The 25,127-nt window shown below is 39.7% G+C and overlaps 1 protein-coding gene across 4 annotated transcripts in view; it reads left to right on the forward strand.

Annotated features, from left to right (window-relative positions):
• Window positions 1-1,051: 1,051 nt before the first annotated feature.
• RXFP1 (relaxin family peptide receptor 1) overlaps window positions 1,052-25,127 on the forward strand; it is a 158,932-nt gene continuing 134,856 nt past the window's right edge. For 2 of the 4 annotated variants that reach the window (XM_053583505.1, XM_053583503.1), the window contains exons 1-2: window positions 1,052-1,150; window positions 1,394-1,460. In XM_053583505.1, coding sequence (XP_053439480.1) covers window positions 1,412-1,460 — 49 coding nt within the window. In that variant the 5' untranslated portion in view covers window positions 1,052-1,150; window positions 1,394-1,411. Of the gene's footprint in view, window positions 1,151-1,251; window positions 1,461-25,127 lie in introns of those variants that run through there. The other 2 variants (XM_053583507.1, XM_053583511.1) reach the window with 1 other exon arrangement.

Genomic DNA, 25,127 nt, shown 5'->3' on the forward strand with positions numbered 1-25,127 from the left:
CATTAAAAATAAAGCAAGCTAATTTTTGATGAAAAAAAAGAGACTCCTATGCTGAGTTTCTCCTTTAATTAAGTATACAACAACTAAGTTTTTGGACTCATCCTAGAAAAAAATGCTACATACTGCTGAATATCACTGTGGTCACCTTCAAAGCACTCCCTTTGGGAAGTTATACACCTATGCCGGTGCCTAGTCCACTCTTCATGGCACTCATATGGGGAGGCAGTATTAATACACATATGATCTTTTGCCTCTGTTTAGAAGTAGGCTTCTTCTATTCAACATACATATTACGTACATATGTAATCTAAACAGATTCTATTTGCAGCATCTCTACAAATAGGGGTCATTAACCTCACAAATTCCTGACTATCCATGGGCTATCCATTAGTCTAGAAATAAATTACCAAGTCCCCAATTAAGAATGATATTGCCTTATTTAAAAAGGATGCATTCCATAGAAACATTCTTTACACATTCAGACTTCTATTCCCCTGCTAGTTGAATAACAAAAATAGTCATCAAATAAATGACTGCCATTGAGTAATCATGTATGAGGCACTGGGACCTCCTCCAGACATTCTGTGTTCCTGTGCTGACCATCACAGCTACCTTGCTACGCAGATATTCTCCTCTGAAAAACTGAGACTCAGCCAAGGTTAGCACTTGCACAACTCTAAAGTTGCAGGGGACCCATGGTTCAAATTCACAGTCTCCCCTGTAGCCAAAGAGTTGATGAATTCAAAAGAATTTTTTATTCCTTTGTGTTTTTCTTTGAACTTTTCTTTGAACGATATCCTATTGTTCAGATTCCAAAAACTCAGATTATAAAAGATTGCTGCAGTTACACTTTAATTCCTGCTTTAGAGTTAATTTCACAAATTCCTGCTTTAGAGTTAATTTCACAAAGGCATTTTGTCCTACAAAGGTCTGCTGGTTTCCTAATTCCTGTCATAAGAAAAATATGTGCATTTTGTTTGTGCCTGTGTCTTGCTCAGTTCCTTCCTAGTAGTTTGACTCTGATCAGTTTAGAGACTCACCAGTGCTCGTGCGCGCCCTCATTTTAGACTTGTAGGACATAGGAACGAGAGACAGCAAGAAGGGCCTGTGTGTTCTCTATCTGAAACTTTCCCTTGCTGCTCAGCTCTGTGTATGTGTGTGGCGGGGGGGGGAGGGGAATATCAAGACTTTCAGAGAAGGAGGGTGGGGAGGAGAGATCCTGGGAAAGAGATAAGGGAAGAAAGGAAAAAAGAGGGGCTGGAAAGAGAGAGAGAGGGAGGGAGGCAGGACCGCTTTGTAGCTGCTAAGATTGCAGACAGAAATAGCACACAACCACCGTGAGCTGTATGCACTCAGAAACCACGACCAAATTGTATTCACTTTCATTAATCAGTTGCTCCAAGGGAAGGAAATGACATCTAGTCCTCTCTTCTTCTGCATCTTAATTATTGGGAGATACTGTAAGTATGCTCAATATCTAACTTTGCATGCCTTAGTACTTTGTGAAATAATCAGAAGAACAAATACGTATTATTTCTATTTATGCTTTCAAAAAATAGCATGTCAGTAAATGCCTTTTCATTTACTGACAAAAGGCATTTACTGACAAAATTGTATTCTCACTTCAGAATTATTCTTCTTAGTACATTTCTGGGTTTTGTGTTAAATGCTATAATATCTTATCATAGTCAATAGTTAAGCAAAACTAACATGCCATATAAATCTATGCTTTATAATGACTAATTTGCATAACTGATATTATAAGTAATGTTATAATATTCAAACAGTAGCAGTCCTTAAAGAAAGTGTATTCAAGGGATTCATCCATTGAAATATCCAGGTAAAGTCTTTACATTTATTCTAGTTTCTGTGTAGTTGTAACACTTTGTTGTCCTTATCCTTTGTGATTTGATGTCTTAAATGTGCTTTCATGCAGAAAGATGCATTCATGTAACTCTTTTTAGTTAGCCATGTTGCTCATTTTTCCTTGAAAGAAAAACAGCAGAAAACATAAAGCAATGAAAACCACAGACACCCAGGAAGTTCCAGAGGGACGTTGTGCTTTTATTGTAATGACAAATTCAAATTCTGCTTTCCCTCTGTGTGCCACGGTTTATTTTTCAGAAAATCTCTTTTAAATTCATGGGGAAAGAATCACATTGTGCATTAAGCTCCATTTGAATTATATTATGCAGATATGAATAAAAAATATTTTTTTCCTTAGGTAATTAAACAGCAAGTAAGTCAAAGCCAAGCCAAGAAAAAAACATTTTGGGTAGCTTTGAATTCTTATGCTCTGAGAATGTGAGCTTTACCAAATTTAGAACTCACAAATATGTTTATATTCCTCTATCCTTTACACAGTTGCAAAAGTTTCATTTACTCCAAGATATTCTATTGAGGAATGTCTCAGGGTGACTTTGAATCCTAACTCTCTGAGGATATGTAGTGTACCAAAGTGATTTTTTTTTCCTTTTTCTCCTCTCTCCTCTTTACCTTAGTGAACCTCACCTAAGTGATCAAAGATTGGGGACAACACCAAACCACAGAAACTACTCAGAATCCAGGAGAAATAGTTTAGTCCTACCTTTCTCCATCTCTAATCTTGACTCCTCATATTCTCACTTTTTTTAACTGACAGGGGAAAAAGTCATATTGTAAACCACTACCAAAAAATTAATGTTTCTAATTATAGTTCAGTGTTTCAGCTCTCAGAGCTTTTGATATTTGTAGCCAACAGTTTCATAAACCAATATTTTGCCATTTACTCTTCCATTTAAATGAAATGATAGATTGGATAAGCCAAAGGAATACCTCCAAAATAGTCATTCTACATGAATTTCAAGGGACCATAAAGGGTGTTTAAGGCAGGTTGAGAAGCAACTTTGGCCAACATGTAACCAATTATTTCAGATTATTAAAAAAAGTTTCATGGTTACATGTAGTCTCTTGTTAATAAGAAATTATTTTCATGAGCAGAAAATAGAAAATGGTGATAATGATGATGTCAAAAGTCTCTGTCTTTTTAATTTAAATTCTCTTTGATTAAAAACAATTAAAAAAAATTTTTTTTAATTTAAAAACAAATTGAGCCACATGAATAGTTGAGAGCTCCAAGTTCTCATCCTTCCATGCCTTCCCTAGGAGAAAAAGGCATAAATATTTGGTGCAGTTTGGCAAGCAAGATTCCTGCTTACTTGGTGTTAACTGGATATTGGAGATGGATGGCACCTGACAGAGACCTCCCTGAAATAACGAAATAACACCTGAAACCCTGGCTTAGCCTATCACTCAGCCCCACCTAAGTGAAAATTTTCTGTGCATATAGCAAAGGAAATTAGCAACCACTCTTAAGGACAAATTCTTAAGACTCTATAACTGCCCCGTGGTGGTTGTTTGTTTACTTGCTTGCTTTTTTTTTTTTTTTTAATTTACCCTCCTGTTACCCGGGACATATAATATGATGTTATGGAAGACACCTGACCTCAAGGTGTCTAGCTGCACTCCTTGAACTAGTACAATTTTCAACAAATGACTAATTCCTTCCTCTAAGCCTTAGTTTGTAAAATGGCAATCAAATCCTTTACCCTGTCACCTCTCACAGCCTTTGTGTTTGGTTCTTTATTACCAAAATTACCTCTTTGAATCTTTGCAACAACTCTATTATGTAAATACAATTGAGCATCCAAGGAAGGACATTCAGTGCCTTGTCACAAGACACAAGCTAATAAACACCAAGATTTGAATGCTTGCAAAGTCCGCATTCTTTCCCCTCAACTATGACCACTCTCAGTAGCAATAACATCTTTTTTGTTTAATAACATCTTGTAACTGGGCTTTGGAGATGTAAGCAAGTGTTAGTCAAATACCTATTGAAAGCCAGGTACTATGACAAGCAATAGGTGAAGACAGCATGGCTCCTGTTCTGAAGGGATAAAGAAGTGAGCAAGTTAATATAGAATTCAATTAATTGGGAAAGGTGTAAAAACAAGCTGCACACAGATAGAAGTAACATTAAGTAAGACTCAGGAAAAAATTTTCAGCTTTGGGAATTTTTCATTCTTCAAAAATAATCTAATAAATTGTACTGTACTGATATTAAGCTCTTAGTTTTAATAATGTGCTGTAACTATATAAGATTTTACCACTAATAAAGGCTGGACAAAGTATACCTGTTACCTCTCCATACCATATTTTTCAACTTTTGTGAGTCTATAATTATTTCAAAATAAAAAATAAAAAAAAAATCCCAGAATGAATTGTATCATAAGTCCTTATCAGCAAATGTTTTGCTTATTACTTAAACCATATCATTAAGCAAAACAGTTGTTTTTCCTTAATACTTTAGATGATCAGGAAGCAAATGAAGAAATAGGAAACAGAAGGGGCCCAAACATGAACTTGATTTACATTAGTGTTTTGCCAAGGACTGAACTAGTGGGCCAGGCCCTCACTTTCAGCTCCTGGGATACTCACCACAGTCTGGTCTTGCCTTGGGTCTTGGCACTGCTGTAACCTCTAGCAATTCTCTTCTCCAACTATGATGAGGAAAGAAAGAGACAATCCCAGGACAGACCATTAGCTTGAGTAGTACATGGAAAAGGAGAACACTGGCATATTTACCCACTTCCCAAAGTCAGAAGAATAAACTTACCAACATGCAGTCTATAGAAGTCTAGTATTCCACCTTATAGTTTTGAAGCTTGCAGACAATTTTGTCTTCTTCTTACTACATATTTGGAATCATATTTTGAAGTTTCAAGTAGAAAGTTAATAAATCTCTGCAAATGCATCATTTTATTTGCATAAAGGAAAACAAATTATTACATTTGTGAACTAAATAGTTTCTGAACATAATTTCACTAGTTGAGTCTTCTAGTTAGGTTGTGGGGGCCGTTTGGGGAGGTTTTGTTAGAAAATTATAAGCATTTAAACTATTTGATTGCAAGCCTTATGTCTATGGGTGTGTTTGGTAGTATGTTTTCTATTTATTAAGAGCTTTCCATGGACCAGAAACTAAGTAAGTGATTTACAATCATTATCTTGTTTTATCCCTATAACGACCCTTTGAAACATTCCACTTTATAAAATAGGAAACAGAAAATGAGAAATATTTACTAGCATTCGCGGCATCAACCCTTAGCAAATTTTGCTGACAAGATTTGAATCCATGTCTGTCTCTTTGAAAGTCCTCTGCATGACTCCATTTCAATACTTTCTAGAATTATAATATCTTAAAATTGCAAGGACTTAATAGATCCTTGATCTATCTACACTAGGGGTATTCAGGGAAGTTAGATATTTCTCCATTTTATTTCTTTTTCCTTTCATGTTATGAGATTTATTTTCTTTTTTTTATTGTTAACTCATAGCTGTGTACATTAGTGCAATCAAGGGGTACAATGTGCTGGTTTCAAATACAATCTGAAATATTCTCATCAAACTGTTCAATGTAGCCTTCATAGCATTTTCTTAGTTACTGTATGTAGACATTTGTATTCTGCCTTTAGTAAGTTTCACCTGTACCCATTCGAAGATGCACTGTAGGTGTGGCCCCACCCATTACCTTCCCTCCACCCTAACCTCCCCCCTCTCTTCCCCTTCCTTGGCCCTTTCCTCATAGTCTTGTGCTATAGTTGGGTTATAGCCTTCATGTGAAAGCTATAATTTAGCTTCATAGTAGGGCTGAGTACATTGGATACTTTTTCTTCCATTCCTGAGAAACTTTGCTAAGAAGAATATGTTCCAGCTCCATCCATGTAAACATGAAAGAGGTAAAGTCTTCATTTCTCTTTAAGGCTGCATAATATACCATGGTGTACATGTACCACAATTTGCTAGTTCATTCGTGGGTCAATGGGCACTCGGGCTTCTTCCATGACTTAGCAATTATGAATTGGGCTGCAATAAACATTCTGGTACAGATGTCTTTGTTATATTGTGATTTTTGGTCTTCTGGGTATAAACCTAGTAAAGGAACTATAGGATCGAATGGCAGGTCTATTTTTTGGTCTCTAAGTATTCTCCAAACATCCTTCCAGAAGGAACGTATTAGTGTGCATTCCCACCAGCAGTGTAGAAGTGTGCCCTTTTATCCACATCCACGCCAACATCTCTGGTTTGGGGATTTTGTTATGTGGGCTACTCTTACTGGGGTTAGGTGATATCTCAAAGTAGTTTGGATTTGCATTTCTCTGATGATTAAGGATGATGACCTTTTTTTCATGTGTTTATAGATCGTGCATCTGTCTTCTTTAGAGAAGTTTCTCTTCCAGTTCCTTGCCCACCCTGAGATGGGATCACGTGTTCTTTTCTTGCTAATACGTCTGAGTTCTCTGTGGATTCTGGTTATTAAACCTTTATCAGAGGTATAACCTGCAAATATTTTCTCCCATGCTGAGGGCTGTGTGCTTCCTTTACTTAATGTGTTCTTGGCTGTGCAGAAGCTTTTTAGATTGAGCAGGTCCCAGTAATGTATTTTTGATACTGGGGAGTCCTCCTCATAAAATATTCACTCAGGCCGATTCCTTCAAGATTTTTCCCTGCACTTTCTTCAAGTATTTTTATAGTTTCATGTCTTAAGTTTAAATCTTTTATCCAGTGAGAGTCTATCTTAGTTAATGGTGAAAGGTGTGGGTCCAGTTTCAATCTTCTACAGGTTGCCAGCCAGTTCACCCAGCACCATTTGTTAAATAAGGAATCTTTTCCCCACTGAATGTTTTTAATTGGTTTGTCAAAGATCAAATAACGGTAAGTAGTTGGATTCATCTCTTGGTTCTCTATTCTGTTGGAGACATCTACTTCTCTGTTTTTGTGGCAATACCATGCTGTTTTGATCACTATCGATTTATAGTACAGTCTCAGGCCTGGTGGCGTGATTCCTCCTGCTTTGCTTTTATCGTTGAGCAATCTTTGGCTTATTTGAGGTTTTTTCTGATTCCATATAAAATGAAGTATTATTTTTTTCAAGATCTTTAAAATATGACAATGGAGCTTCAATAGGAACTGCATTAAAATTATATACTGCTTTCGGTAGTATAGACATTTTAACTATGTTGCTTCTTCCCAGCCATGAGCATGGTATGTTTTTTCATTTGTTAACATCTTCAGCTATTTCTTTTCTTAAAGTTTCATAGTTCTCTTTATAGAGATCTTTCACATCCTTTGTAAGTATACTCCCAAATATTTCATCTTCTTTGGCACTACTGTGAAAGGAATAGAGTCCTTGACTGTTTTTTGGCTTGGTTATTGTTGGTATATATAAAGGCTACAGATTTATGGGTGTTGATTTTGTAGCCTGAGACATTGCTGTATTCCTTGATCACGTCTAAATGTTTTGTAGTAGAATTCCTAGTGTTTTCCAGATATACGATCATATCATCTGCGAAGAGTGAAAGTTTGATCTCTTCTGACCCTGTGAGGATACCCTTGATTGCCTTTTCTTCCCTAATTGCAATGGCTAAAACTTCCGTTACAATGTTAAAGAGCAATGGAGACAATGGGCAACCTTGCCTGTTCCTGATCTAAGTGGAAATAATTTCAATTTAACTCCATTCAATATGATATTGGCTGTGGGTTTGCTGCAGATGGCCTCTATCAGTTTAAGAAATGTCCCTTCTATACCAATTTTCTTAAGTGTTATGATCATGAAGGGTGCTGGATATTATCAAAAGCTTTTTCAGAATCATATGGTCCTTATTTTTTAGTTTGTTTATGTGTTGAATTACATTTATAGATTTACATATATTGAACCAGCCTTGAGACCCTGGGATAAATTTCACTTGGTTGTGGTGTATAATTTTTTTGATGAGTTGTTGGATTCTGTTTGTTAGGATCTTATTGAGTATTTTAGCATCAATATTCATTAGTGATATTGGTCTATAATTTTCTTTTCTTGTTGGGTCTTTTCCTGATTTGGGGATCAAGGTGATGTTTGCTTTGTAGAATGTATTGGGTAATATTCCTTCTTTTTCTATATTTTGTAAGAGGTTTAGTAATATAGGTACTAGTTCTTCTTTAAAGGTTTGGTAGAATTCTGACATAAAACCATCTGGTCCTGGGCTTTTCTTTTCAGGGAGATTTTGTATAGTTGGTGCTATTTCAGAACTTGATATAGGCCTGTTCAAAATTTCCACTTCATTCTGGCTAAGTCTTGGTAGGTGGTGTACTTCCAGGTATTGGTCAATTTCTTTCAGATTTTCATATTTGTGTGAGTAGAGTTTCTTGTAGTATTCGTTAAAGATTTTTTGAATTTCAGAGGGGTCTGTTGTTATGTCATCGTTACCATTTCTGATTGATGAAATTAGAGATTTTACTCTCTTTTTCCTGGTTAGATTGGCCAAAGGTTTATCTATTGTATTGATCTTTTCAAAAAACCAGCTTTTGGATTTATTGATCTGTTGTGTAATTCTTTTGTTTTCAATTTCATTTAATTCTGCTCTGATTTTGGTTATTTCTTTTCTGCTGGGTTTGGGGTTGGAGTGTTCTTCCATTTCCAATTGCTTGAGATGTCCCATTAAGTTATTAACTTCCTCTCTTTCCGTTTTCTTGAGGAAGGCTTGCAGTGCTATAAATTTCCCTCTTAGGACTGCCTTTGCAATATCCCAGAGGTTCTGGCAATTCGCATCCTGATTGTTGCTTTTTTCCAAAAATTTGGTGATTTCCTTCTTAATCTTGTGTATAACCCATCTGTCCTTCAGCATAAGGTTGTTTAGCTTCCATGTTTTTGTATGAGTATGCAGGTTCCTGTTGTTATTGAGTTCAACTTTTATTCCATGATGGTCTGAGAAGATGCAAGGAATGATTTCTATTTTTTTTTTAATTTGCTGACGTTATATTTGTGGCAGGGATGTGGTCGATTTGGGAGTATGTTCCGTGGGCTGATGAGAAGAATGTGTATTCAGTTTTGTTGGGATGAAATGTTCTGTAGATGTCTGTTATGTCCAGATGTTGAATGGTTAAGTTTAAATCTAAAATTTCTTTGCTTAGCTTCTTTTTGGAGGATCTATCCAGCACTGCTAAAGGGGTGTTAAAATCTCCAACTACTATGGAACTGGAGGAAATCAAGTTGCTCATGTCTGTTAGAGTTTTTCATATAAAATGGGGTGCATTCTGGTTGGGTGCATAAATATTAATAATTGAAATCTCATCATATTGAATATTACCTTTAACAAATATGAAGTGTCCATCTTTATCCTTCCTTATTTCGGTTGGTTTAAAGCCTATTGCGTCTGCGAATAGGATTGCAATGTCTGCTTTTTTCTGCTTTCCATTCGCCTGGAGTATAGATGACCATCCCTTCACCTTGAGTCTATATTTGTCTTTTAATGTAAGATGAGATTCTTGTATGAAGCAGATATCTGGCTTGAGTTTTTGTATCCAGTCTGCCAACCTGTGCCTCTTTAGAGGACAATTTAAACCATTCACATTAATTGAGAATATTGATAAGCCTTTCAAGAGTCTGGTGGACATTTTTAATCCTTTTGCGACTGTGGAAGTTGGAATTTGGTCAAAATTTTGTGGGTGAGTTTACTTTTGTGGTGGAGGATTATGCTGGTCTTTATGGAGGATAGGTCTGAGAATATCCTGAAGAGCTAGTTTAGTTATGGCAAATTTCTTCAACATGTGAATGTCATTGAAGTATTTAATTTCTCCGTCATAAATGAAACTCAGTTTAGCTAGGTACAGGATCCTGGGTTGAAAGTTATTTTGTTTTAGGAGATTAAAAGTCGATGACCATCCTCTTCTAGCTTGAAAGATTTCAGCAGAGAGATCTGCAGTTATTCTAATATTCTTGCCCTTGTAAGTGATGGTTTTCTTTCGTCTGGCTGCTTTCAGAATTTTCTCCTTCACATTAACTTTAGTGAAATTGATTATGATGTGTCTGGGGGATGTCTTATTTGGGTTGAGTCATGCTGGAGTTCTGAAACTGTCTGCTATCTGAATTTCAGAATCTCTTGGCATGTCTGGAAAATTCTCCTTAATAATCTCATAGAAAGAGACTCTGTGCCTTGTGAAGCCACTTCGTTGCTTTCGGGGACCCCTATAAGACAAATATTAGTTTCCTTTGAATTATCCCAGAGGTCTCTGAGAGAGTGATCTATTTTTGCCCTCCATTTCTCTTCCTCTTTGAGAGTTTGGGAATGTTCGAAAGCTTTGTCTTCAATGTCAGAAATCCTTTCTTCTGCTTGCTCCATTCTGTTACTGAGGGATTCTACTGTGTTTCTCAGATCTTCGAGGGCTGCAACTTCTTGTCGCAATGTGTCAAAATCTTTGGTCATTTGGTCTTTGAATTCGTTGAATTCTTGAGCTATCTTCTGGGTTACTGTTTGGAATTCTAATTCGATCTTATTTGCTATCCATATTCTGAATTTGATTTCTGACATCTCAGCTATTTGTTTGTGCATGGAATCTTGTGCTGTGTCTGCCCCATTGATCCTTGGGGGAGTTGATCTACTCTGATTATTCATATTGCCAGAGTGTTTCTGTTGATTTCACCCCATGATTGTTTTTCACCATTGCCTCTGGCCATCCTCAGAGTTGGGGAGGTGTCTCTCCAAGATCAGACCACAGCGGATCTCTCTATTATTGCTGGATCTTTGTAGGGAGTGACCCTGTGTAGTTCCTCTGGGGCTGCCCCAGCCAGGGAGTTCTGGTTGTGGAAGCAGCCCCGGAGTGTGACACACACGAATCCAACAACAAGGCAGGTTTGCACGGGGTGCAGGTGGTGTGCACAGTTCTTGGAGTGCCTGGCACCCAGTGACTGTGGCACAGAGAGCCCAAGGCTGCAGCAGTCTCTGGCCACGAGAAGGGCTCGTGCAGAGGCAGGGAGGGCTCCAGAGGGCACACGGCCACCAGAGTCCCTGGCGAGATGAGCAAGCTGGTGTGGAGGTAGGGAGGATGCGGGGTTGCACGGCTCCTGCATTTCCTGGTCAGGGCATGTGGAGGCCTGGCAGGCGCGGGTCATGGGTCAGGGGTTGCTGCACAGCTCTTATCGAGGTCCAGGCAGCGCCAAACCCAGGAGTTTGAGGTTGCTATGAGCTGTGACACCACAGCACTCTACCCAGGGCAACAGCCTGAGGATCCAGTGTGCCCAAACCAGTCTCACTCTGCCCCTGAGGGTTAAGGCTGTAAGGCAGCTCAGTCCCCACCTTTAGGCTGCTCAGTTAATAAGTTACTAGCTCCCACCCGATCCTTGCTCTGCAACCCTGAGGGCAGAGCTTGCCGGGCAGTTCTCTCACAATGGCTCCCTGTGGCCCACAGCCGAACACTATTAGCTCTGTCAGGCTCAGCGGCTCAGTCTAGGGCTCTAGACAATGCCCAAAGTTCTCCACATTCCTGCTCAAGCTCTTCCCAAGGCAGTTCAACTGAGTGCCAAGCCAAAGCCACCGAAACCGTTCACAGGTAAGGCCTTTCCAGTTTGCAGTCTCACTAATGCTTGTACTTACGGCTGCCGGTGGTATTAGGTCAATCGAACACACGCAACCACTTGGCAGTTTTCCACTGTTTTTGTCCTCCTCTTGGGGTCCAGAAGTCTCTTGCTGACTCCCTATATCCTCAAAGGGATGATTATAGGCAGATCCCACCAGCCAGAGATGCCTGGAGTCTTATCTCCACAGACTCACCATGCCCAGTTCTATTTGTCCATTTTAGAGATCTAGCAATAAAGACCAGCCCAAGGTCTCTAGGCTGGTAAATCCAGGGCTTCCACCACCTGGGGTGGGAGCATCCCCATCCCAGACAAGCCCAACAAATTCATCCTCAGAGTTTATGGATCTGCTTAGAAAAGCTGGTGCCATCTTCTCTGTGTACATTCCTCAGGGCATAGCAACAACTTGCGAGTTAGGATACACATGTGAATAATTTCAAGGTATCGAAAGCACATACTTTTCAGCACTGATATTAAGCTGTACACAGAGCAAGTATCTATAAATACTGATGTAGTTCTTATATTAGCTTAACTCTTCCTCCTCGTGGGGATTTTCTCCTTTCATGATTCCACAGCCCAGTAGCTCTATTCCCATCCCAGGTATAGTGGTCCCATAGGTTCTCATCCTCTTCAGTCCTGCAGCTTCACCTCTTATCTAGACTGGGACAAAAAGGAGCCCACACTAAAAACCAAAAGCTCTTTCCTTTTGGGGGGATAAGCAGAGGCAAGTTGTGAACACTTCAAATTTAGCTTTTGTTCTCTATCATCACAACAATAAAGAACAAGTGAATAAAAAGAGCAGCATAAAGTGAGACATCCTGGTATATGTGTTAGAAGATGGCCTTTCCCTATTAAGTTCTTGCATTTTACAGTAATTTGGATATTTGATTTTCTTGTTAAATAGATTCGTTTTATAATATTTTGTTATTACCTGAATTAACTGGAGTCTCCTTATTTCTGCAGTCTGTTAAAATAATAAATATGTCTCTGAAATAATCAATGTTCTCACATTTCTGAGAGTTCATCTTTGGGAAGGAGAGCTGGGCCCTTCTCACTGGTTGCTCTGGGCCACACAACACTTGTGCCTCTGGTGACTGTGCTGCAACCCTCTCACCTCTCCTTGTGCATCGTTCCTTCCCAATTTGCCCTTTCACATGGCCCTAGGAACTCAAGTTCTCATTGTGCAATGCACTTCTGTGCTTTATCCTAAGCTCCTGTTTCCAAACTCAGTTCCAGGTCAACCTTTAGCCAAGGTGATCAGTGGAAACAAAATGTCCCTCACGTGATTGATAAGTATAAAATGGGACAGCAGATAATCAGATATATTCTTTAATAAAAAGGTTCACCCTGTTTAAAAAGGCAGCTGAGGTTTGTTAGAGGATGGAGTGTCCACTTGAACTAAGAAGTCACACAAATATATGAGCTTTTTTATTGATTAAAACAGTTAGTTATGCTGTTGTCTTCTAATAATCTTTTTTCTTGATTCTTATCCAGTTTATCTAAGGAGAAATAACATGAGGTCTCTCTTTCTGCTTCTGGCAATCTGAGCCTTGGGTAAATTTCAACTTAGCTAGACAGTTTCCACTTATGTCTCTCAAGTACCTTTTTAATTTCAGTTTTATAAAATCAGACTTTTTTGAGTTGGAAGGAAACTTAAAGCTTATAAAGGACAATATTTTTATTTTTTTACATAGGAAGAAACTAAGGCCGTATAGCTGTTTGTTTCATATTCAGCTCTTATTCTATACCCACTCTCAAAAGTTTGTCTCCGAATTGCACATGTAGGACCAAAAGGGCAGGACATTTCAGAAGGGTAAACTATCACCTAAAAATTGAAAGAATCTAGACTGAGACTATTAAATTCATTATCTACCAAAATCCTAGCCTCAAAGATTAAGACTTTGCTAATATGCTAAACTAGTATAATCCCTTTTCACATACATACCCCGCAGATAAATATTTTAAATCATTCTAACAACCAAGGAGAAAAATGTTCCCTCTTCACTGCCCCAATTACATGTTTGCAGTCAGGACCAGAAGAGCTTTAATGAAAGAGGCTTTTTGAATGGTAAAGTTCATCAAGATCCAGTGGCTATCCTCACTATTGGTACTCCCTCTCCGGTCCATGTTCCTATCCTATTCCACAGACAATTAAGCCATCTCTAAAGACGCAGCCCCCTTCATCCCATGCCATGCTCATCACAAATCTGGCCCCTGGGTCACCCCTCGGAGGTAAGGGAGTCTTTATGTGCTACAGGTTGAAAAATGAGAATGAGCTTTGTTACACAGGTGTACAGTGAATCGACAGCAGAAGAAACTTTTCCAACTTCTCAGGAGTCATTTGTAGAGTATAGAATCTCTTAGAGCCTAGCAGTTTCCAGAAAAATGCCCTTCTTTTTTGGAATACCCTAGACAAGTATAAGTACCAAATACCTACATGCTTAATTAACCTCTCCCATAACCTCTTCCTTCCCATCTCTTCTTTCTGCCTATGCTGGTGCCAGAGAGGAGGGATGGTGGGACCCCTGCTCAGAGAGAGAACAATCTCTCTAAACTTACTTTATTTCTCCCAACCCTAGCACACATCCTTTCCTGGGAAGGAGGAATGTGTTTTTCAACTCAGTAGGGACTGGAAGGACAGTTACAGAGCAGGCAGTGGGTCCCCGCTGCTGTGTAAAGCTACCCTAACGTAGTAACAATTCATGACTTGGTAGCAAACACATCCCACATGAGGAGTAAATTGTCCATTACCACGACAGTCTGATTTCTTTTTTATCCTGTGGGGTGAGGCTGTCTTTACACTTCAGTTCCAGGCACTTGGATGGATGGGGTATGTGCAAATTAAACAACTCTCCCTGGCCACTTTCCTGCTTCTTCTAAGTTTTGACCCTGCCAGGTGCTCAGTTTCTCCTTTTTTCCCTCCTGTCTGACAGGGAAGTACAAAGTGGACTCTCAGGAAACATTTTGTCTGTGGTCTACAAGTGCCCCAGATGTTGGTTTCCAACTCTTGTCAACCAGTTCCTCTTTCTTCCCTGGCACTTAAATTCCTACTTTTTATCTTAAACATTTGCTCTGTTCCTTAGTCTCACCACACCTCCTGACAAATACCTACAAAGACAAATACTTCTTGGTCCCAAACCTTTGAACCTGAATTCTTATTTCTACTTACCTAATACCTCCTCTTCATGAATTAGGACTTTCATAGAAAATAGTTGCCAGTGAAATGTATTATTTGCAGATTACAATCCCTGCCCCATTTTACAGTTCCCTGGCTAGATTCCTAGGCATTTTTTGGCTGATATTTTTCAATGTTGAGTAAATTGGTTCTAACATATCATCCTCACAGTGTAAGGACCCTGCTGGCTTCTGTTGTCCCAGCTATTTAAACAGGTAAATCTTACCCTACAGATTTTGAATTAAAATGTTATAGAATAAACACACAAGTGAATATGAATTGACACATTTTGAGCAAAATTTATAAATGTATATGCCTGAATCTACTGAGACAAATCAGAGAAGCTGACTTTAAAAGCTTTTTGAAACCTTTTATCTAGGTCACATATTGCAAGTATAAATTAATGAAAGCAAATGCTCTCAGGTACATAAGACCTTGGCTTCTGAGATAGAGCACCATTCACTCGGTTATTACCTTCACTCACAAAACCTCTGATTCTTTTTAACGTCTCCTCTCACTCTGTTGCTCACCCCAGCCTTTTGATTTTTTAATAGGTTTTCCCAGAGCAGGCTAGGAATATTTGATTCACTTTCAACAGTCCAAAAGATTTGCCATTTTTACATTCCCAGTTGTGGCTGATTTGCTGGAAATTGCAAAGCTGCTTCATGGTTTATAAATGTTTCTACTTTCTCAAACATTTCAAACTTAGCAATGATGATATCATCAGTTAAGCTCTCTGAGAGCTTCTCTTAACCTCCATCCAACCTCCCTCTTTGCATTCAGATCAAGGGAGGGGACTGGTTTAGCCAAGTCAAATTTGGATTTTTTTATTTCTGCCCTTTTAATTGCAGTCCTTACCCCTGATCTTGTGAGCTTAGAGCACAATCGTTTAACTTCTATGAAAAGGGAGAGTGTTTTTGTTTGTTGAAATTCAATAACTTTTCTGAGCATTCATCTTCAGTGTTGACCCAAAGTAATGTGGCAAATCGCCTGTCCATCAAATCCATAATAATGGAATAAAAAAAACCCTGCACATAGCTTTATGTAGTATATCCGGGTTTGGGGCTTCTGTTTCCAAAGGTTCTATGCCACCTTATGTAGCATGTTCAACATTATTCTCACAGTCCCTTATCATCATTAACTAGGAAAAGCTGCACAAAGAATTTTGTTGCTTTCCCTCTAAGACTTTATAATCTAAGGTAGACAAACATGATTAAACACAGACTAGAATTATTAAATGAAAACATGAACAGAAAAGTTAAGTGAGGCTGGGCATGGTGGCTCACGTCTATAATCCTAGCACTCTGGGAGGGTGAAGTGTGAGCTCAGGAGTTCCAGACCAGCCTGAGCAACAGTGAGATCCCCTCTCTACTAAAATTAGAAAAACTGGCTGAGCACAGTGGTGGGTGCTCGTAGTTCTAAATACTCAGGAGGCTGAGGTGAGAGAATATCTTCAGCCCAAGGGTTTGAGGTTGCTGTGAGCTATGATGTCACAGCACTCTAGCTAGGGTGACTGAATGAGGCTCTATCTCCAAAAAAAAAAAAAAGAAAACTTTATGGGGGCAAGACATGATTGCAAGAGGGACTTTACCTAACAATTGCAATCAGTGTAACCTGGCTTATTGTACCCTCAATGAATCCCCAACAATAAAAAAAAAAAAAAGAAAGAAAGAAAAAGAAAAAGAGAGAGAGAAGGAAAGAAAGAAAAAGAAAGTTAAGGCGAAATATTTTATCATTATTTTATCCCCTCTTTATTTTGCCAGTGGTAGAGTTATAATAAATTCTGGAGCAGGTAAATGAATACATGAATGAATGAATGTATATGGTACTGATAAAGAAACACGGAACTTAATGAAGACAAAGCAGTATGTTCCAGAGGAATCAAAAAAAGGATGATACTTTACATTGGATAAAAATAAATAAATTTTGTGGAGAGAGAGCAAGGAAACCCTCAGCGATAAAAAAAGAATGCAGTGAAATCACTGCGCAGTCCATGATGTAGAGCCTGCCTAGGCCTCAAACTAAGGTGTGGGTGGTGATGCTCATGTAAACTTTATAAAACGGTTATGTGTTGTCCTGTCTCAGAAGAGGGTCACATTTAAAGAAACACATCTTAAACAGGTTATCCACTTTTATTTGTGCCACTGAAAAGGATTAATAAGTCCATCTTAAAAGATCTGCACCACTCTTACTCAAGACCCATGCCCTCTCCTGTTTCCCATCACTCGTCAATTCCTGAGGGCCTTTGACTCTTCACACAGAATATTTCTTTCTCTCTTTTTGACCCAAGGCCACATGCACTCATTCTGCCTTCCTGCCTTCAATCATTCAACCTGCTGCCCCTGACCCACTGCCCACAAGGTCCTCTGGGCACAAAGTTTGTTTCCTACTCTGACTAATTTTTTCAGGAGAATTCATCTCTGAACTTTTGTCCCTTTTTTCTTCAGCCACAGGGTTGGGGAGGGACTCAGGGAAGAAGGCTAAAAAGGCAATACCAGCAAGCTTCCGGGTGAAGGAAAATGTTATAAATGACTGCACACTCTCTCACTTTTTTTTTTTTTTTTTTTTTTGCAGTTTTTGGGTGGGGCTGGGTTCAAACCTGCCACCACCAGTATATGGGACCAGCACCCTACTCCTTGAGCCACAGGTGCCGCCCCATCTCTCTCCTTTTTTAATAGTCTTGTGCCATCATTAATAGTATTAAGCATAACCAAATCCAGCTGTAGTATTGGGTGTAAAATTTTTCATGTTTCTAAGCCATAAACCTCAAATGTACAAAAAATGAGATTTTATAGTTCTGTGACTAAGCTCAGCGTTCATGACTTCTACATAAAACGATGGGACTTTTAAGTTTGCTAATTCAAACTAGTTTGGTTTTAAAATCAGGCACTTTTTCTTTAATAAGAATCCTACTCACTTCGGAAATCTTACCTGATCTAGTTTTTTTCCCTCTGACCCACAGCCTCTGGGTTCTAGAACACCAAAGCCAGGGAGGCAGGTAGAGAGCTGGACATCTGAGTAATATTGCTGGCTTGTTTTGAGGGTTAACTCATTCTGGCAGGTGTTGACATCAGGACCCACTAAAACATAAAATACTCTTCCAAGTTCTCCAGCTAATCCACATGCTCCCCACCCAAACAACAAGAGCACTTTACACTGTCTGCTCATAACTTGGGAGAGGGAAGCATAGGAAACCCCAAAATACCTTCCTCGCCCACTAGAAGCTCAGGCAGATTAGGAGCTGCTGAAGGCCCTGCCTCTAGCTCACCCTTTCACCATTGCTGCCCAGACCGCTCACATCAAGTGGGGCACATGGCTTCTCATAAAGACTCACCCATGCCTCTCCTGGGACTGCGTATGAGCATTTGAGGCAAGAATCATTTCTGCTTGGGCAATCCCCCAAATTCTCTATTTTTCCTCCTCCTTTTTTCCTTTATGGAATTTTAGATCCCATGGGGACAGGACACTTCATTCTGACGTGTAGCCCTCACCAAGTTCAGGAAAACTGCCCCTGAGGGTGTCACACATCCTCCACTCTCTCAGGGTTGTGGAAAGACAGACAGTCTGCATCCTTCATTATTGGGTCCTGGTATTCCAGGACAAGATGGTAGAATTAAAAAGAAAGGAAAAAAAGAAGAAATAGAAAATATTCTCTCTCTCAAGCACTTGGCTTTTGCAGTTGAAAGCCATGTCTTTTAAGCTTTGGAAGTCAAAACCAAGAATTCGACTATTCCAGAGAGATTATTTTATGGCCTAACCTCCCTGGATGGTAAGGTGCAGTCACACTGCCTAGTCTTGGTGGTGGGAAGGGAAAAAGAACGACCATTAAGGAAGCATATCTGTTTCTATCCTGAAAACAGGAAGCTTTTGGTAAGCAGGAATTATAATCACAATGCCACAGTAATTGAAATAACAGTCATAATGAAATACTCTAGTAAAATATAAACTCTTGGGAATTTGCAAATCATATGATATTAGATTTTTAGCTATTTTTCAACAGCATTTAATGGACACTAGTAAATATGCATGCTTACCCTTACTCTCAAGGAACTTCTGGCTCGATGCCTGTAGCTCAAGCAGCTTGGGCACCAGCCACATACGCCGGAGCTGGCGTTTTGAATCTAGCTGAGGCCCACCAAACAACAAGGACAACTCCAACCAAAACATAGCCGGGCGTTGTGGCAGGCACCTGTAGTCCCAGCTACTTGGAGGCAAGAGAGCAGCCAGGAGTAGGAGGCAAGAGAATCGCTTAAGCCCAAGAGTTGGAGGTTGCTGTGAGCTGTGACTCGACAGCACTCTACCCAGGGTGACAGCTTGAGACTCTGTCTCAAAAAAAAAGAGACTTCTGTAGGAGAGTGAGAATTTTCAAAGCTGACCTAATGGCAGATAGGGTTATTTTGTCTTCATTTCATAGAGGTTTTTTAAGAGCTACAAAAATGTTCTCACCCTTTTTGGATTTTGACTCAGAATTCTGTGCTCTTTCTGATGCCCCCTTCTTCTGTTCTGTTCCCCAACACTGTTTCTCTTACTTAACTTATTCCTGCCTTTTGTGTACTTTTTATTTTTCATCTCTTTCCTACATTTCGCTGTATGCATTCCATGTTGTTCTAACTAATACTAATCACAATATTGTAGAAGAAAAGACCAAAATATAAAAATGTTGTCCATAATATGAAAAATTCCAAATTGTTGGGCTTGCCTGTTAGCTTTCAACACAATTCCTAAAACACTAGAATTTGTAATAAATAATTGGGAAGAGTGAGGAATAGTCTGGCATGATATTTTCATCCTCCTAGAAGCTACTTTACCACAAACATTCTTCTCTAATTAGTCTCTCAGGGATTTACACTACTTATAAATCCATTCTGGGGAAACTGTTGCAAATTTTTAATATATATTATGATGTGCTTTATTCTATGTACTTAGATGCACAAAATGTGCTTGATCTATATTGCCAAAGTTATAGTCAAAGTTCTGGTTATATGATAAGCACTTGGAAGTATTATCTAATTGATGTCCTCACATGAACCCTGAAGTGTAATATTCACTAATGATGAGGGACTAAATCTCAGAGAGACTGGGAAATTTGCCAGTATCACAAACTCATCAGTGCTTAAGCCAAGGTTTGAACTTAGGTTTATCTGATGCCCAAGTGCAAATTTTTTTCAACAAAATCTATCAAGATCATGTTACATAATTTTGTATATTATCTCTCATTTTATGGGACAAGTATCCCTACTCTCATTTACAGATGAGCAAGCTGACCAAGCAAGTCAAACTCAGGTCAGGTCCACCAACTATTGCCTCCCAGGAAAGAGAAGAAAGGCATTATAAGAACAGGTGCAGCACGTCAAGGTCACACAGGCAGGAAGGACAGGGCAGGACGTCCTTAGGAAGTGATTAAACTTTGTGTAGTTAAGAGTAGAACTGCAGAAAATTCTTAGAGATGAAATTAGGGAGGATCATTGGAACCAGATCACGAAGGTCCTTGTATGCCACACTGTGGAATTTGGACTGTGATAGATCAGTAATTCAAATGGATGTTTTGCACAGAATGATATAAAAAGGTTTATTTCTTAGAAAGTAACTCTGAGCTCTCCCCTAATGGGCACAATGTAAGGGTATACAGCACCCCTCCTGGGTGAAGGGCTCAACTACAACTTGGACTTTACCTAACAAACACAATGTAATCTAATCGCTTGTACCCTCATATTAATCTGAAATTTAAAAAATAATAAATGAAAACTCAAAGTCCTTTTTAAAAAAGTAATTCTTGGTGGCACCTATAGCTCAGTGGGTAGGGTGCCAGCCACATACACCAGGGCTGGCAGGTTACAACCCAGCCCAGCCATGCTAAACAACAATGACAACTGCAATAAAAAAATAGCTGGGTGTTGTGGTGGGTGCCTGTAGTCCCAGCTACTTGAGAGGCTGAAGCAAGAGAATCACTTAAGCTCAAGAGTTGGAGGTTGCTGTGAGCTGTGATGCTACAGCACTCTACGGTAAGACTCTGTCTCAAAAAAAAAAAAAAATGGAATTCTGCCAACTTGCAAAGAAAGGACTAAAATGTGAGAAAGTGAAAAGAATCCTTAAAGGAGGTGAGGCCACTGCCCTTGACTCACTAGACAGGTTCAGAATAACTAAGTCAAATGAGCTGCTGGTTTTTACATTGTATTTCTGTAATATATTTTTAACATATTTTCTCCCTGACTGTTACATATAAGATACACAAAATATGTGTGGAATATAATACTAAGTGTGTGCTGATACCCTATGACAGGACTGGCTTTTCTGGCTCTGCTCTCCACAAACCTCTAGCACTTGTTTCTGCTTCTCCTGCCCAAGACTGCATATTTTCCACACAGCTGACTTCCCTGGTGTTATTTTCTAACTCGCTGTTTTCTTTAATTGCATAAACTTTTTAGAACCAGTTTGCAAATAAGACAATAAAAAATGTTGTTAACAAAGACTCATGCAATATCCCTATAATACTTTGAAATAAAAAAAAGATTCATACCATACTAGACAATAGAGGACAAGTGCTGTGCACAGTCATCTGAATCACACAGGGTATGCTATCTAGAAATACAATCTCTACTTTTTTTTTTTTTTTTTGTAGAGACAGAGTTTCACTTTATGGCCCTAGGTAGAGTGCCATGGCATCACATAGCTCACAGCAACCTCCAACTCTTGGGCTTGAGCGATTCTCTTGCCTCAGCCTCCCAAGTAGCTGGGACTACAGGTGCCCGCCACAACGCCCAGGTATTTTGTTTTTGTTTTTGTTTTTGTTTTTGCAGTTCGGCCAGGGCTGGGTTTGAACCCGCCACCCTCGGTATATGGGGCCGGCACCCTACTGACTGAGCCACAGGTGCCGCCCCAATCTCTACTCTTTAATCAGTAAGTAACTTCGTAACACAAGGCTGTTAGTAAGAAAATATCAGTCAACAAATGTAAGAGGTTTTATTCTGTAACTATAACCTCATGACAGTAGAAAATAGCACAAATAATTTAAAATACTGTGTCTAAAGGGCTAAGGCCTAATATCTATAAGAATATAATTTCAGGCTCAGCTCCCATAGCACAGTGGTTACAGCGCCAGCCACATACACCAAGGCTGGTGGGTTCAAACCCAGCCCAGGCCTGCTAAACAACAATGACAACTGCAACAAAAAATAGCCAGGCATTATGGCAAGTGTCTATAGTCCTAGCTGCTTGGGAGGCCGAGGCAAGAGAATTGCTTAAGCCCAAGAGTTGGAGGTTGCTGTGAGCTGTGATGCCACAGCACTCTACCCAGGGTGACATAGTGAGACTTTGTCTCAAAAAAACAAAAAAGAATATAATTTCACTCTCTTTTAATTTATCTACATTTTAATCTATAGCACTGCCCATGACAAGTTTTCTTTTCCATGGTAAGTTTCGTGCACTAGTATTCATTCATTACTTTCTCTCACTTGGAGTTTCCTTTATGAAGGGCATTGTAAGAGCATGATGAAACAGTGCTAAAAGTGCAAAACTCATTAAGGAAAATGCATCAGAGACAGCCTTACCCTTTCAGCATATTTTTAATTTCCCTAAAGATTGCAGAACCATAGTTGTGCTATCTAGAGAAATAACTCACCCAGAACATCTTCAAAATAAGAATATATGATGTTGTTCTTAACAAATAATTATTAACCCAAGTATTGAACTAAAAGAGATACCTGACCGAAAAATAGGTTTTTTTCTGCAAGTAATATATGTTATATATAAACCATTGCTGATGGTTTCCAATATGGATAGAAATATTATAACTACAGGTCACAAAACTATAAAATAATTTCAATTACATATGTGAAAATACTAGGGATTCATCTTCAGCTGGAATAAGTCATATTCTTCCACTGGATAAATTATTTTCTGGTATAAATTAGATGCACATTTAGGAACTGTACTAACTCTTTTAAAATAACATAGCCTGGAAATCATATACATTCTGGACTTGTAACATTGGTGTACTAAGTAGGGTTTATACTGGGGGCTGAAAGAATTCCATACACATGCAAAAAGATTTGTTTACTGTTTCCCCAAAAGAATGAATTCTATGTCAATCTGTCAATTCATAGAAACCTTGCTGATCCAGGAAAGCAGATTTTATTCACTCGATTAATATAGATGTATGTTCTAGAATCTAAATCTAAATCCAACCTCAGTTTAGGATTTTTGCCATCATTTGATGACAGCCAACTGCTATGGTATAGTATTGTCCCCACCACTTGCTTTATTAGAGACCTAGTCCTAATTTAAAATATTTCTCTTTTTATCTCTTTCTTCCTTTATTTCTTTCCTACATCCTATTCTTAACTTACTCCAAAAACAACTCAGTTTCAATTTAGTTGTTCCATATACAAAAATCTGTGGTCCCTAGAGTTCCTCTGAGGCTGGTTAAAGTATTTACATCCTCTGAGGAAATACGGACTTTATTACGGACTTCACCAGTAAGGGGCCCAGGACTCCCTTGGGGGATATTTACAGAAACTGAGTTTTAACTGGCTAAAGCTGAAGTCTGGAGAAAAGGACCACTTTCCATATGTAAAAAGAGCTTCCCAACACTGCCAATTTTAAGATACTCTTCTAAATGTTGCAGATATATGGACAATCACCCATTCTTCCTTTCGTCCAATTGATTTTGTTTTAGATCCTACAATTTCTCTAGCTCCAATACAGGCATCAGAAATCAATGGGAAGGAGCCCAGCCATTTGGAATTCTTCTATGCCGTAAGCTCCCTGCTGGTGAATAAAGTCCTTCCTGTTATAAACGTAGTGTTTGGGTACTCTTTCTCTCTGTTGGGCCTTGTCTTCCTGCAACATTTTTGGTTCCCTGACCGGGAAGCGAGATCACCCCTGAAGAGAACATGCACCTGGTAGTTGCCTCCAATCCTCTAGACACCCACGTGGGGGCCCCTGATTGGCCTGGGTGACATGAACCACTGAGCGCGCCAGGGAGGCAGTTTGGCCTCCCTATGTGGACGCCTCAACTGGGCTGAGAAAGGACCCCTTTGGCGGGTCTTCAAGGAGTTAAACACCAGGAGGAACTGGCCTGCAGGAACAGGTACCTACACAGGGAGATGTCTAAGGCAAGGTATGACCGATCTGGGGGTTCCACTACAGTTTTAGTGGGAGAGGAGCCTGATCAACTCCTTGAGCATTAGATCGCTGGCAGGTCTGTTCAGAGGTGTGTGAGAGTGTGTGGCTATGATGTGACTGAGAGAACTCCGAGGGTGGAGTTGGACCTCCCTTCACAGGGCGTAGGGGAGTGTCTATTTGCCTCCTATGGTTAAGTGGCAGCTTGAGTGGGAAATCGAGGCTGCCCAGGTTAAGAAGTGAGTTGGAATTGTGTGCATGTGAGTGCTTTGAGAATGACTGAGATGGGTAACAATAGGTGGGGTTTCGCCTCCCTCCCCATTCATGAGGTGAAACGAATGTGTGAGTGTGCCCTTCTTCCCTGCTCCAACCTTGCCCCCTGGCTATTCTGAGAGAAACTGGAAGTTCCAGGTTTTCCACTTTCTGTCTTTAGTGGCAGCCACATGGCCATGTGGGACTTGGGGGAGGATGAAAAGACATTAGAAAGAATGTTGTTGTAGTTTTATTACTGGAATTTCTTCAGTGAGTGTTTGGTCTCAGGAATTTGAGAATTGAGCCCACGGGCCACAGATCAGTGATAAAATGGCATTTTGTTGGACTGAGGGGCATGCAGAGAGAGTGCAGAGTGCCAGAGCTATTGGCAGAGGGGCCGTGCCTTGGAAAGTGTTGCCGTTCAGGCAGTCCAGTGAGCTCTGGATGGCCCTTGAAAATCTGGGGGAGAGAGTGTAAATCTTGTGCTGGGTGAGGCTGTATCCATATAAGCAACAGGTCTCCAAGGCGAACAGCCTCTGGAAGGGGGGAGGAGGCCCAGATCGGAGGTTCCCTGCATAAGTCCTTTTTATAGGGGTAAATAATTGGCCCTGAGAGATATTTTGGCCAGGACTTGGTAGATGGAAAAATACCTTTACAAACTGAAGGGGTGTTGTTCTGCAAATGAATGAATGCAGTGCCTCACCTTGGACAAGGTTATTAGGTCTTTGCTGCAGTTTTTGTCTGGGGAGGGGATTAGGGTGTGTGCTCCTTAGTCAGGGTGGAGCCGTCCAAAAGGTTTTGGGCTGCTTGGTCCATGACCTTGCTGGGGCTCAGAGGGTTTGTGCCTGGAGATGGAAGCCTGTGTCTAAGCTCACCTGAGCCTGAAAAATGGGGGTTCCGTGTCCAGCCCTGAGTGGGAAAATCCTGTATCAATGTTACATCTCATAAAATGTCTCTCATTTGTAAAATGTAATAATTTGGTTGTTTAAATTGTTGGGGAAACTGAATCTTTGTCAAAGGATAAGATTCTTGCCTTTTAAACCTTCTGGTTATCAGTTTGGCTGAGTGAATGGGTGACTTCATGGTAAACTGGGATCCTGTTTTGTGGGAAGTGAGTTTTTGAGAGTAAGAGAAATTAGACAGAAAGGAGAA

This window comes from Nycticebus coucang, chromosome 1 (genome assembly GCF_027406575.1).
Source record: "Nycticebus coucang isolate mNycCou1 chromosome 1, mNycCou1.pri, whole genome shotgun sequence".
Classification (NCBI taxonomy): Eukaryota; Metazoa; Chordata; class Mammalia; order Primates; family Lorisidae; genus Nycticebus; species Nycticebus coucang.